The 16,095-nt window shown below is 41.2% G+C and overlaps 1 protein-coding gene across 1 annotated transcript in view; it reads left to right on the top strand.

The window, feature by feature from the left end:
- Positions 1-16,095, top strand: part of ADAMTS19 (ADAM metallopeptidase with thrombospondin type 1 motif 19) — a 354,949-nt gene that overhangs the window by 168,132 nt on the left and 170,722 nt on the right. Inside the window, exons 10-11 of the mRNA XM_077463285.1 lie at positions 17-157; positions 6,381-6,531. Coding sequence (XP_077319411.1) covers positions 17-157; positions 6,381-6,531 — 292 coding nt within the window. The remainder of the gene's footprint in view (positions 1-16; positions 158-6,380; positions 6,532-16,095) is intronic.

Genomic DNA, 16,095 nt, shown 5'->3' with positions numbered 1-16,095 from the left:
CATGTGATAAAACTAGCATGGGTATCAATCATGACAATGACCACCCATCCTGTGCAGACGGCCTTCACATTATGTCAGGAGAATGGATCAAGGGGCAGAATCTGGGAGATGTTTCATGGTCCAGATGTAGTCGAGAAGACCTTGAAAGATTTCTAAGGTAATTATTTTAAATTGTTGAATTCTAGAATTAGATCTCATGTGCTATGTCCGTGGGACCTTCCAATCCATCTTATGTTATTGTAGAAGCAGAGTAATAAGTAATTTAAACATCTGTGTCATGAAAACATTTATAATTTACTATGTCAACTTACTGTTTCCTTTTAATGCATATCAAATGTTACATTATAAATTGTTCAAGTCATCTACCTTACACATCTTTCAAATGTTATTACATTGTCTCATGCAATCTAGAGCAGCTGGCAATTTAATGAGTCACTAGAACAATCATTACTTGAATAAACATTTTGTTAATTCCACTTGTTAGCTACATATTATACTAATGACTGTTTCATGTCCAGAAATAATCCATTGAAATTGTTTATTATTATAAGCCAGAGTATCATTCTAGGCTTCATTTTACCTTAGTGAAATGCAAAGTATAAGTCTGACTCACAGGAAGTGATTTACATATTCCAAAAGAATTTGTATGGAACAAAATGAGCATTATCATGCAAGGTACAATTTGTGTGTAGTAATTAAATAGCAAATCTAGACAATTAGTAGACCCAGTCACTGAACTGGCTATTTCTCTCCAGAAAACACTGCAAATATAAGGCTGCTGTAAATTATGCATTCCTTGCTCTCTCTTGTCACATCTCTAACAATTCATAGATAGTAGTTGTAAAACTATGCAAAAATCTATTCCACTTTTACTTTGCCTCCCTTCATCACTCCCTGCTCCATTGGCTGAGGTTACCAACAGAAAGAAAAACTTTTTTTTCCAGCCTAGAAAGGGAATGTGAAGGCTCCAGTCAATTAGAAAATGGGAGGGGGTGATTGCATTGTAGCCACACAATCTGTGTTAGCCCTTGTAAACACGGTCGGAGATTCCGACAACCAAATCCGTCGGATTCTGTCCGTCGGATTTTGTCCGACGGATCTTGTCCGAAACTGTTGCATACACACGGTCGGACGAAGTTGTCGGAAAATCCAATTGCTCAGAACATGATGACGTTATTTCGTTACAACGGGACTATGTTAAGGCTAGTAGCCAATAGCTTTGATGTAGGACTTTGATCTGAGCATACGTGGCACTTTGTCCGATCGGAATTCTCTACACATGATCGGAGTATGTCCGATCGGAGCATTTTGTCTGAAAATATTTCCGGCAAGGTGGAAAATTTGGTCCGACGGATATTCCGACACATTCCGTCGGAATCTCCGATCCTGTGTACAAGGGCTAAGAATGTCCACAAAAGAAGTTGCCTAAAAAAGTCGGATTTCTAGCCTGAGTTTTAACAACTGCTTTCTACAGAGTACTAGAAACTCAAGGTATGTCAAAAGGAGCAATATAAGGATTCCAAAAGCCAATATGCAAAACCATTATTAGACTGGAAAGCAAAAGAAATAGCTTGGTTTACTTCAAGTGCTTTTATAGGTTGTCTCATGGATACAGGTGGGCTCCTGTTGGCTTTCGTGGAAGCCTATTACGCCTATTACCTATACCTACTTTCTATGTGTTGTGGGTGACTACTCACAGTAATTTAAAAGGGTGGAACGATCTAAGTATTTGATGCTGGCTGAACTTACTGTGTCTTTTCATGCCCAGCTCCTCTCTCTATGATGTCTGTTTACCTCGCTCTATTGTTAAGCATACAACAGTTGTTTGTTGCATTACTCAGGACACAGGACCCTCAGGCCTCTCTCTACACATTTCCAGTCCTGTGTAGAAACCAGAGTCAGAGCAGGGGAGTTCTCTGCTTCCTTGGCAACACCAATACATTTACATGGCACTGCCTTCACTAATTCCTAAGAGCCAGCCAACAGACTGCCTGTAGAAGGTTTTTTGGAAGTTGTAGTCTAGTCTGGTGGCTGCTACTGATAATGGACCATTAGGAAACCCAGTTATGACAGGAATTATAACTTTACAGCTGAACATCATGCAAATATGAAAGACACAAATGAATGCAGTTCTGTAATTTGTAATACATAATTAAATGTTAATGAATTATTGCATTTTTAAAATGTAAATAGTGTAAGTTCCTGACTTCGGTGTCAGCCTCTGTCAGTGCCTGTTCACACAGTGCAGTGACTGGCATTTTTATGCAATGGAAGAACATCAGTCACTGCTAGGGCACTGACAATTTTTTTCTATGGGCCCCATTCTCATTGCAATGTAGCCCCTAGGTGCAGTGAGCTGCAATAAAATGCAGATATGGTCCATTTATTGGAAGGCACTCCATGTCACTGCACAGCACTGCTACACACCACACTGCTGTGCAGTGACATGAGTGAAGTGTCAATTTGTGTGCTTCAAATAAAGTTTTCAAAAAAATGAACTTTGTGATGGACCCAGAGAAACTTTCAGCAGTCCTTCAGTGGCCCGACCCGTGGGTTTACACTCTGCATCGTTTCCTGGGCTTTGCCAACTATTATCGGAAGTTTATTCATAACTTCTCATCTCTGGTCAAGCCCTTGACTGATATGACCAGAAAGGATGGTAACCCACAGAGTTGGTCTCCGGAGTCCATTAAATCATTTGAGAGTCTCAAGGTTGCCTTTGTTCCTGCTCCTGTGTTGGCACATCCTCATCCTATGTTACCTTTGATCCTTGAGGTTGATGCTTCTGAGACTGGTGTTGGCACCCTTCTGTCTCAACGCCCTACCTCTGAGAGCGCTATGCATCCATGTGGCTACTTTTCCAAGAAATTGTCACCTGTGGAGTGCAATTACGAGATCGGTAACAGAGAGCTGTTGGCGATCATTTTAGCCCTGTAAGAATGGAGACATCTCCTCGAAGGTACCACTGTGACGGTTCTCTTCTTACTGACCATAAGAATTTCACATTATTGTCTGAGGCTAAACGCCTCTCTCCCAGAAGAGTGCAATGGGCTCTTTTCTTGTCAAGTTTCAATTACATTGTCTAATTCTTACCCGGTACTAAGAATGTAAGGGCTGACAAATTTCCTCCACTTCCAAGTTGGGGTCGGTTCCGGTTCTTGTGATTCTTCCTGAGCATATTCTGGCTACGGTTTGCACCAGTCGCACTTCTTTTTTGAGTGAAACAATTCTTGCTGCTCAGATCCATGCTCCTCCTGAGAAACCATGTGACTGCTGCTTTGTCCCAGAGAGTCTCCGTACTGCCGTGCTCCAGACTTACCATTCTCCCAAGGCAGCTGGCCCCCTTGGGAAGAATCAACTCATTTGGGCCATTTCCCAACAATTCTGGTGGCATAGTCTACATGCTGATGTAACTGCCTTCGTAGCTGCCTGTTCCATGTGTGCTCAGAGTAAGACCCATGACACCTTCCAGTGGGCCTCCTACAACCCATACCCAATGGAAAGAGGCCCTGGACCCACCTGTCTATGGATGTCATTGTGGAGTTTCCCAACTCCCAGGGAAACACAGTTATCCTTATGGTGGTTGACCGGAACTCAAAAATGTGTCATTGTATTGCACTTAAGAAGTTGCTCACTTCTAAGGAACTGGCTTCCATTTTTGCTCGGGAGATCTTTTGCTTGCATGGGCTTCTGATGGTGATTGTCTCAGACAGGGGTAGTCAAAAGGCTCGTCCAGTTCTTTTGTGCACAGTTGGGAATTCAGCTTGCTTTTTTCCTTTGCCTATCACCCGCAGTCTAATGGGGCTGCAGAACAAGCCAATCAGTCCTTGGGGCAATTCCTACAATGCTATATTTCTGGCCATTATAACAACTGGTCAGACCTATTACCATGGGCAGAGTTTGCTCACAACAGTGCCAACAGTGCCTTGAATTCTGCTTCCCGATTGTGCCCGTTTATGGCAAATTATGGTTTCCAAACTTCCACGTTGCCTGACTTGTTTGCTCTGCAGAGTATTCCTGCATTAGAGGAGCATCTCCATGGTCTTCGTTCCACTTGGGCACAAGTCTGGGGGGCTTTGCATTGTGCTAATGATAGGTACAGTCTACATGCTAATCGCAGACACCTGCCTGTGCCTTTCTTCCAGGTTGGGGACAGGGTCTGGCTGTCCTCTCGCAACCCCCACTTCGCGTTCCCTCACTGAAGTTCGCACCTAGGTTTATTGGGCCTTTCTGTATTCTTCGCAGGATTAATCCAGTGGCTTACAAATTAGACCTTCCTTCTAATATGCATATTTTTTATAATATATTTCATGTCTCCTTATTAAAACCTTTGGTCTGCAACCACTTTATTGCACCTCGTTGCCATGTCCTCACCCTGTACAGGTTGAGAACCATGAGTAGTATGAAGTGCAGTCCATTGTTGACTCCTGTAGGTTCCGTGGGTGAATACAGTACCTGGTGCATTGGAAAGGGTATGGTCTGGTGGAACGCTCGTGGGTCTCATCCTCAGATGTGCATACCCCTCTCCTACTTTGTGATTTCCATAGACGTTTTTCCCCTCAAGCCTGGTGGTGCTCTGAGGGGGAGGGGTCACTGAGGAACGTGTACTGTCAGGGTTTGGCTCGGCCCTTCCTTCTCTGAGCTGGCTGCTCAGCTGTCGGATGGTTGCCAGCTCCCATCTCTCTCCACAGCTGTTGATGATCCTGCTCATCAGTTCTACCTACTTAAGACTTACAGTCAATTATCTCTGCGTTCCTGTTTAAAGACTGGCTTTGCTAACATCCCTTCTGGCTCCAGATCCTGCTTGCTGTTCCACTACATTGATCCCTGACTTCCGGATTTGCTGACTATCCTTTTCGGTTATCAAACTTTGGCTAGGTTTTGACTACATTTGTTCTTTTTACTTTTATTAATAAACTAGTGTGATTTAACTGAACTTCTGTCTCGACCTGATTTCATGGTTTCTGACACTCTTGCAATATGTAAACCATCATATATGAGTAAAATAAGGCTTTCAAAAGATATGCTTATGTGTATATACGACCAAAAGCATCTCTTAACCTTTCCTGACACTGCCTGTACTGTGCATTTTCATAGATGTTTTTGGCATCAAGGAGGTTTATCTGGTTGCGCATTGGGTGCATGAATTGTTAGAAATGTAACATGATGTGTTTTTCCTCAACACCATCAATGATCTTTAAAACAGACCTATACTTTTCCTATATTGAGTTAATTACCAGTTTCATTTTATTTTGCAGTATTATCTATGTGTACTTACCTTCCATTTGGTCTACCACTACCCCATTTCCCATCGGCACACCCAGAAATGTTCATTCTATGCACAGAGGTTGTGCATTCCCCAACAACAGAAGACAAAAAGAAGTGGTGCAAAAAAGCACTTATGATGCCTAGTTTTACTTCTTCCTTCTTTTTTCTGTTGGAGATATATAAATAAGGAGCTCCTCCAAACATAAATAAGGAGCTCCACCAGGCACACCTGAAAACTGAAATTATACAATAGGTTCCTGGTGTTTTCTATAATAATACTTATTTACAATCTCATTACTTCCACATCCAGCACACAGACCAGGTGATTTCTAGCACAGGCACCAAGCACTGCATTGTGGGCAGGGAGTGTCAGGTTTTCCACCATGCCCAGAAATACTAGGTACAATGCATGCAGGCAAACAGTTGACGGTTCAGTGTGAGAAAGGTAAATGTGACCAAAGTACAGGTTCTTTTTAAACCCTGCCAAGCGGTGTATTCAGCCCTTATATGGTCTTTCATTCATGTGTCTACAGTATAAACCAAAATATGACTGATAATATTTCATACATGCATCGTCAATTGTGTGTTGAAATACAAAACATTGTGAAAATGTTGGTATTTAATGTTGTTTAAAATGTGTTTAAAAAGAAACTAGAGAACTGTAGAAAAATGTCAAAATGTAATTTTCTTTTTTTATTTTGCCTAACTTCTTTTTTTTTTTTCGAAAATGATGAATACAAATTTCAATACAGTCTTACTGTTAGTTAAAAAAACTTGGCAGCCTTGCCTGGGATTGTCCTTAAAAATGTGGGACAGTTGGCCAGTATGAAGAGAATTATGGGAGTGTGTTCAGGTTCAGCCAGTTCATTCTATGAATTATTGGTAACTCTCCACTGCCCATCTCTGTTCTAGGGCAAGTCTCTTCAGATGTTTTAGATTTCTGTTAAACAGACAGACAGTAAACAGTGCTTTATTCCCTATTGTAAACCTTAATTAAATTGTAATAACATTTGTTCTTTGACTTTTTATTCATAAAAATGCATGTTTATGGCAGTTTAATCATAACCACCTCTTATTTTGTTCTTGTTTTTTAACACTGCTTGTGTTGCCAGGTCAAAATCCAGTAACTGTTTGCTGCAGACAAATCCCCAAAGCATCAGCTCTGTCATTATTCCTTCCAAGCTGCCAGGCATGACGTATACAGCAGATGAACAATGTCAAATTCTCTTTGGACCGACGGCATCCTTTTGTCAAGAAATGCAGGTATAGGGCATCATAAAATGTCTATAAAGTCTATTCTATAAACCACATGTTGCCTAATCGCTGACTCTGGGGATAATAAATGCACTCTGATAATTAGTTTGTGTTTTTATTATGTTGTGTTATGTTGGTTAGGGATTACGTTGCAAGCTAGAACAGACCATTTTCAGAGATTGTTCCTAATATGTTTAAATGTGCATTATAAAAGGTCAGTTTTGGCAAAAAACACATTTAAAGGGAGTTTCCAAATGAATCAAAACTCTCCATTAGACTGTGGCTTCTCTGTGTATTATTATGGAGGGGTCTCCTACTCCCACACTATATAAAAAATGGTAAAAAGGGGAACTCCAGCTTTGCAGAGTGGATGGAGGGAAGAAAAGTAAGAGGGTAGAGTGGAGAGGGGATATAGGGAGTTCAGAGGTTGTGGAGGTGAGAAAGAGAAGATTATTATTATACAGGATTTATATAGCGCCAACAGTTTATGCAGCACGTTACAATGTGGGGGGGGGGGGGGGGGGCAGTACAATTACAATACAGTTCAATACAGAAGGAAGATGAAAAAGGATAAAGGAAAAGCCAAGAAGGGAGAAAGATGATTGGATAAAAAGAAGATAAGATAGAGGTAGAAGAAGACAGGAAAAAGGATAAAGGAGAACAGAGAACAAAAAAAAAGGGGGGGGAGACAGGATGGGGAAGTTGGAGAGGGGCAAGAGGGAAGGTTTGGGACAGGAAAGAAGAAGGGTAAGAGAGACAGGATTAAAGTCAGGAGCTATTAATTTGTTTTGGAAAAGTTCATTCAAATCTGGAAAATGAGAACAAAGCAATAAGTAAAAAAAAAAAATATATATATATATATATATATATATATATATATATATATAAATATTGATTTTTCCTTTTGTATAATATACAGCCTGTGCAACTTCCTTCACTATATACAAAACTCACCATTTACAGATGATTTTTTAAATAATTATGCTGGCGCGTGGTCTGGTCCTGGTCTAGGATGGCCACCTAACTTCTGAGCTCCGACACCCCAAGGTCCAGCATTTATCTTAGCAGAGGTAGCCTCGAACAAATATTGGTGAGAAGATACCTTAGTGCTTCAACTACCCGGTCCGATCACCCAGAGACCAGGAAACCAAGCTAAGCAGAAATATACTGGAGTTATACCATACACAGGTGCAGAAGGAAGCCATGTCTGCCTTGCAGGCCTCCTCCCGGGGATTCCGCTCTCGTAACAGAAGTCCTCTCCGCTCACAGGAAAGAAACACTGCTTCCTCAAAAATACGAGCGACGGTAGCCTCAATCCTCATTGATCTCCAGGAAACTGCCTTTGACATAAAGAACACTCTTACAGCAGCTATTTCAGAATTACGGGCAGACATACACATCATTAACTCTGGAGTGGGGGAGGTGGAGAGAACAACAGTCTGCCGTGATGCCTCATTCTGCCAAGTCCCGCAGGTCAGAGAATCGCATGCCATTCATCTGCGAGAATTGTAATGCCACCTAGAAGACCTGGACAATCGAGGAAGATGCCACAACTTGAGGATGAGAGGACTCCCGGAAACCGTAGAACCCAACCAACTTGACCAAACTACAGTTGCCCTTTTCTGATCTGCTTGAGAGGCACCAAGACACTCCAATAGAAATGGAACATATTCACAGAGCACTCAGACCAAGAAGCAGGGCTACTGATTCCCCAAGAGATGTGGTGTGCTGCCTGGTCAGCTTTCCCCAAAAAGAAGAAATCCTCAGAAAGGCACACAATAGAGGCCGCTTGATGCACCAGGGCACAGAAGTCAAAATCTATCAGGATCTATGAAATGTTACCCTGCAACGCAGAAAGGTGTTGAGACCTCTTTTAGAACTTCTCCACTCCAGATCCATCAACTATCCATGGAAATTCCCATTCTGCCTCTCTGCAAGCAACCAAGGCTACACAGCAAACCTGAAGGTTCCAGGAGACCTAGAACACATCTACAACACCTTGGATATCCCACTAATTGATCTACCCGATTGGTATAGAGACTTTTGCTTGCTGCAAGTGTTGCACTGACCCTGAAGGAGCAGCTGGTTTTGTTTGGGCTTACCGTTACCTTCTCCACCTCGTGTTCATCTAGGGGTTTCCCGAGGTTGATGGCCCAATAAACTGTAGAGACCGACACTTGAATCCCTTTAGGAATTTTTATTTGCAAAAAGCGTTAAACAGAACTCTCAGTAGGGAATAGAGGGTACGGGTAGGAAAGCTCAGGTACTCTTGGAACTGCTGACACTTAAAATGTCTCTCTCTAGGTGATCCAGGGAATAGCCATTCGCAACTGGATTTCAACTATCGGATAAATGCCCTTTTAGCGAATTTAGCAGCCGACAGGTGATTTAAGTTTAGCAAAGTCTCGCCACAGACTAGGTTGTAGAACTTTAGAATAGATCTGAAAGTCTCTCACAGAACTTAGTTTTAACTGAAGGATGAAATTAGGAACTCTCTTACGGTACCAGTATCTTGCAGCCGGTCCGGCGATACCGTAAGAATGCGGATTCACTTGGTGTCCTTTCAGCTTAGCTTCCAGGCTCTTACCGAGCAGCTAGCCTCATGCCTGGCCCTCTTCTGAAGAGTCCTCCCCTGGTTGTGTTTTCAGTTGCTGGGCCTCTCCAAACTTGAGATGGCACTGGACCACCTCGGAACCCTCCTTCCAGTTACTGTGCCTCGGGCTAGCCAGCCCCGAGACTTGGAAACAGATGGATCCGCACCCCAGGCCACAAGGGCCCCTAGGGGCTGGTCAGGAGGACCAGGACCAGGGAGTCAGCACATACTTCTGGACCAGAACCCAGAACCACGTGATCTCAGCACCTTAAGTACCCTCTCTCGGAATACACAGCGAGACAACGCACCCGCTGATTGGCTCAGAGAGAAAGGTTGGTACCCAATGCGTCCAACCAGACTGCGTTCCAATGCCTGTCAAAGGTGACACCTACACCTCTGACCAGGCAGAACATAGTACAGTCCAGCCAAACTGATGCCAAAACCATCATTTACTGAAATTAACCCTAAAACCCAACTATGGTCTTAGGAAAAACTACATTTACAAAACATAGCGCGTGCTCTGCGGGAGCCCGGCGCTACACAAGTGAGATGTGTTACATCCATGGAAAACATTCATTAAGTGGGTCATCACGGCCTGGGGTGCCGACACTCACTCACAACATACTACCTTCCACCAGCTGCCCAAGGCACACCAAGAAACGACAACTCTACTGCATCCCCGGCTCACCCCAGGGCTCGCCTCTCCACATAAAGAAGAAACCCTACAACCTCCAGATCGCATGCCATGAATTAAGGTCTGTACTCCTCCTCCCCCCTTAGTCTCTACCACTATGGCGACTGTACCTCCCTCCTCTTGCTCTTCCACAGATAAGCGTATCTTACCCAAGTGCTATTCAAGTACCTCTTCACCCCATGCGTATACCCTCACCATTTGAAAGATCTGATCCCCCATTCTTACAATATCTCACATTAATGAAACAAAACACTTTTATCAACTACAAGCTATCATATGCTTCAAAGATGCCCTTCGGACAGATTGCTTTCTGATCCAATCCACATACCACCAGAACTATGCCTCAACTGATATCTTTCTGACACCTCACTTGCTACGAGATAACTCCACGAATCAGCGTTCAAGCAGCATACCTTACAATCCCACCTACTAGGTCTACCCAAGGTTACTAAGTGTCCTTGATCCCTGGTGTTAACCCCCTGGACATCTCCATCCATAACAAACATCAGACTCTTTGCCTTTAATCTGTCCCAACAAAACAAGGCTTTTCCTGAATGCTCAAACTGATAACTCGAAATGCCAAGCCCACCAATTGTCCTCATCTCCATACTCCCTTACTCAAAAATGTATAAAAAGACACCCAGGCAGACCAATAATTAGTCGATTCACAGGGTGGATCAAGGTCAGAACCATATCCCTATGCTGGGGCCCCTCCTAAATTAACTAGTGTTGTTCCTTAAGGTCATGCATAAACTGAAAAAAACGGGGATTAAAGATCACCAAGAAACCTTATTAAGGAACACTCTGGACTTACAAAACATCTTTAATGAAAATGATTAAATAATTGATACAAAAAACTACCACTAGTGCAAACATTAAAAAATTACAATGTTGTCAAACAACTCAGATATCTGCCGACAGCACACCTCATACACCACCACACAGTCCACACTGCAATAAGTCTATGGGGATACATGAGCTCTTCCACAGACAGTGGGATAAAAAGGATGAGATTATTCTAATGGTAAATCACTCTAACCACAGAGCCCAATCATGGAATTAGTAGCTGGCTGTACCTTGAATGAGGTCTATGGACATATGGTGAATGTGGCAAAGCAATGCATAACAGTCCACTGGGGCACCTCTCACACCCCTTCAATCAAAGAATGATTAGCAAGAATTACCAGAATAGCAGAAATGGTGCGCCTCATTAGCATTGCTTATGATACGCCTACCAAATTTGTAACCAAATGGGATTGTTGGACTAATTTCCAGACATCTGCAGAGTACAATGACCTAAACACCTCTATAGTCTAGTTCAAACTTTACTACCCTAACGCTCCAATCCAAACTGCCTCTCGATTAGTTGTGAACACTATTAACTTTATATACCTACCACTACGGATACTACGTAGTACCATTAATATGAACCAAATTGCCACACAAATCAACACCTTTTTCCCCTCCCTTGCCCTTTTACCTGCTCCATCCTCCATCTACCCCACCCCTCTTTTATTGGCCTCAACTACCCCCCTTCCTTCCCCCATCTACACCGATCATATACTTTTTTCTCCTCTCCCTTAGCTTTCCTTATCATACAGAGACCTACCTCCTGCCCCTACTACAATTCATAACAGATGCAAACTCAATTCACAGTACCCTGACTGATTTCAACAAACCACAATTATTAGTACCCCTATTTCAACCCAGTTGATATAAAATGCTACCCCCATCTTATACTTTTTTTCTCTTCTCGTTTTGGCTTGCCTTATCATACAGAGACATACCTCCTGCCCCTACTACAATTCATAACAGATGCAAACATAACTCACAGTACCCCAATTGATTTAAAAAAAACACAATTGCCAGTACCCCTATTTCAACCCAGTCAATATAAAATGCTACATACCCAAAACAATCTCTCAAATTATCTTAATTATAGCCAACCTACAAAATGCAAATATGATAAACTGTAAAATAGAAATGACCTGAAACAATCACTACATTGCACCCCTCAGGCCATATAAATCACACAAAAATCCCCCTTCTCAGACACCACCTCCAACAAATTAAACTTCTTGATACTAGCACTCTCCTAACTCTTTCAAAGCATTCACCCAAAACAGGCTCTGACTCCCTAAACATCCTCAAACCCATTCACAATGAGTTACAAACCCCTATGAGGGTACCTACTCAAACCTACTCAAACTTTAACCATACTGTTATGACTCATCTTTATGTTTAAATTGTTCTTTGTTTTGTTTACGTCAAACAATGGCTTATACCATTTATTTGATATTTTATGTTTCTGTGAGACATTTTATTATGCTTGTTCTCTTATAGTCTTAATAAAACCTTATGGAAAAAAAAAATTGTGTCAAACATAAGAGTGGACAAAAATTCGGTACACCCCATGGAAATTGTTGACTTTTTTAACACATTTGAACAGCACAACATTCTAAATAAACATCTGTATTCAGACATTGCCTACAGACAAAGGTCATATACTTAAATCAAACACTCATAGAAAATGCACCTTTTCAATAATTTATTCAACAAAAATATAAATAGATGTAATAGTGTACTGTGGAAAAAGTAATTACACCCTTGTCCTCAGAATGACTTTCTGTAGCCAATTAACTTTATTGCCCACCAGTCTATAACATTGACGTATTGACTCCTATATGCAAAATTATTTCAGACGAAGGATGTTTGTGGGCTGCTTTCCATGGACTGCTGTTTCAAATTCATAAATAACTTAAGAAGGAAAGTATGAATAACCCTGTAACACGCCTACACAATGTATGCCTAGTCTCTTATATAAATATGACTTACAAAAAGGGGTTAGTGTGAAGATAAAAGATCTGAACACAAGAAAAGTGGCTACCTATAGAGACTAATTGGCATCAAGGAGTTAATGGTACAAAATTAGCTTTATTGAAAATGTGTAATAATGCACAAGTACTAAAATTTAAATAATCCTACATTCATCAGTATATATGAAGAATGAAAACGTTATCACCCACAACACACATAGACATAAACACCCCTCTACAGGATGTCAGGATTGGGCCACAAATATGGTAGATAGGGTCTGAAAGTGGATCGGAAGCCCCGTGTAAAGTACCTCCGAGGTGCACACAAGTGATAGGCCAACAAGAGCAATGTTCACTTGGACGGTGTGTATCTGACCAAGACTTGGTGTAAGTATGTTAGGATAGCTGCAAAAAGGGATAGGCTATGCTTTGCTGATAATGCCTATGTCAATTCAAAGAGTCAAGCAGTGGAGTATGTCCCCTCTCCATTAAGGGATTAGCTTCAGCATTGAATGCCCGGTAGTCTGTCAAGGGATGTCTGTACACCCTGTTGGATCTGAAGGATAATTCTGTTCCTAACAAGTAGGAATCAGTGTAGCTTCAATGTGTGCTATACAAACTCAGAGTATCCAGCTGAACAGCTGAGGTTATGATAAGGTACAGTTAAAACATTGCCGTCAGGGATGGTTCCGACAATCAAACATCTCACTGAAACTGCTGCAGTTATCTGTGTGCAGGGATACACTTCACTGCTCTTCAGGCAGATTCCCAGCCCCCAATTTGACAGTTTGCAAACATTTTCAGTCAAGACAGCCCATAACAGGATGAGTACTCACTGTTAACTGTAATTCAGTCTTGTCAGATGGGTCTACTGGTGCAAGCAATCCCCTGCTTCTGTGTAGTCCAGGCTGTGTTGGCAGCACATATAGTAGGTGTAGCTTGCAGATATTGCTGTGATGCAGTCGGCTTCATCACATAACTCACATGTATGTGCAGTCAATGAATAGTCATTGCTCCATCAAAGTTGGATGGGCTCCTGAGATTGTGTGGCCCCTACTGACGCCATGAACCCTGTGACAGCAACATATTTCACTGATTGCTGTAATTACATCAGCTTCATCAGGATAAATTTCAAGTTTCAAATCCCACAAAACATTTTATTGTGATTCAGATCACTAGGCTAGTTTACAACCCTCCATTTATTCTTTTTTTTTTTTTTTTTTACTTTTATTGATTCTTGACTATTCATTATTCCGACAGATGGCCTTACATGTTCATCAAGCACACTTTGATATGATTCAGAAATTATAGATAACTCAATATCTGCAAGTTTCTCATACCCCGAAGCAGCAAAGCCCTCCACCACCATGATTTACAGTTGATTTGAGTTTCTTCTCCTGAAATGCTGCTCTTGGTTTTCACCAAACATATCTACTGGTCAAGTGGCTAAACAACTCTATCTTTGATTCATCAGTCAACAGCACATTATTCCATAAGGCTTGCTTTTGCCTTTAGGTTCAATGGCAATCTTTAATCTTGCTGTAATGTTATGTTTGGAAAGCAAAGTTTTTTTTCCAGACACATCACCCATGCAGGTTAAATTGGTGCAATCTCTTTTTGATTGAACATGCTTGCACTTTCAAATCAACTGATGTCAGAGTTATTTGTAGATCTTGCCAATCCATTACATTTGTAGTTTATTTTTCTGATAATTTGGTACTCTTTTTAAATCCCTTGCCAGTCTCATAGGCATCTACTACCTTCTTTCTGGTGGCATTAGAGAGCTCTTTTGAACTTGGCATGATGACATCACACACATTAATAGCAAAGGTTCTATCTGCATGCTCCGCAAGGAGGTTCTATCGGCACCTATTCTGCAAAAGCTGATTCTAATTTCATGGATTTGTAGTGGTGGTATATGTAGGAGTGTAGTTTAATTTTCCATGGCAAAATCTACAATTTTTTTCATTTAGATTATGAGAATTTATAGATCATGTCAATTTTATGTGTCATTTGTTCAAGTATATCACCTCTATCTATGTGCAGTATGTGTATGAAGATCTAATTGCCATGGGGTATACTTTATTTTTTTTAATGACTGTATATGAATTGTGCATCCTCTTCATGGAGTTTCCTTAAAAAGATAGATATCCTGAAAAATCGAAATTTTTATTAATTTTGATTATGACAATGAATAAATCATGTCATGTTTATGTGTCATTTGTTCAAGTATATCACCTCTATCTGCACGCACCTTTTGTTTGATGATCTAATGTTTGCTTGCTTAAAAATGTTGAAAGAATTAGCAATTTCAATGGGGTGTACTTACTTTTCCAAATGACTGTATGTCAATTGTGCATCCTCAACATGGAATATGCTTAAAAGGAGATATAATGTTGTGCAGGTTCCAGATGGATAGCTATAGTATGGTGTGTACTCAGTGAATATAACATAATTTAACCACTTGAACTCTTTAGAATGTACCTGTATATTCTCAGCCTGAAGTGGCTGTACCAGTATGAATGGCTTTTCTGCCAAAGTGGTGAAGAGGCTCTACAGCCACCTGATCCCTTCTACAGGGTTTGGAAGGGGGCCTCCGCGCCATCAGCCACCTTCATTAAAATGTATATTTGCCTAAAAAATAAAAAATTAAAAGGAAATAGGAAATGCTAACATAAAAACACTAAAGGAAAATATTAAAAAGTATATAACAAAGATCATCAATGATACTTATCGTGAGGCAGTCCTCTAGATATTGTCTCGGGCTCAAAATGGCAAAAGAGAGCCATGAGGCTAACAGAAGCAAGAGAGAGATTTTTCCATTCTGTGCATATTTTTAAACTCAATTCATACATCGTCCAGACCCAACCACATTGCCAGCCCATCTAGGTTTCTGACGAATCAAAGTAGTTAATAGGCAGTCCTTCTTAATATATTTTTTTCCTGTCCGTCCTGCTGTATTGGCCTCTAGGGGCAGTATTCATCCATGGATCATCGCTATGTGACCTGGGTCATCTTCAGTGATAGCTAGCCATATGATCTTCTGTAGTCATCTTGGCAGCTGTTGTTCTCTTTAAAGGTTGCTTGCAGAGTGTTAATCGAGGATTTCAATCTTATCACACCGGTTGGTTTGTTCCCATACACCCTGTCCGGGGCATGAATTAACACCCTGCTGGGTCAACTTTCAACTTCCAACTTAAGTCACCTGGTTATATGAACAGAAAAGAAAACTCCAGAAATATGATATTAAACCATGTTGCCCTCCAACAGTAATGGTCAAATATTAGTACCCACAGCTGCCAATAAGATTTTAGTCTGTTGTTAAGTCAGTAGAGAAATTATTTTGATAATTGTGCCACCCACCTGTGCATGGATAGGGTGACAGTGTCTCTATAATCTTAAATATTGAGGGACAGAAGAACCCTATCGCTAGCCCTGACCTTTTATCAACTGCCAGCACTGACATGCAC

The sequence above is a fragment of the Lithobates pipiens genome, unplaced genomic scaffold (assembly GCF_037356315.1).
Source record: "Lithobates pipiens isolate NorthernLeopardFrog02 unplaced genomic scaffold, aLitPip1_a1.2 Scaffold_3, whole genome shotgun sequence".
NCBI lineage: Eukaryota > Metazoa > Chordata > Amphibia > Anura > Ranidae > Lithobates > Lithobates pipiens.
This window is presented reverse-complemented; position numbering and strand designations above follow the sequence as displayed.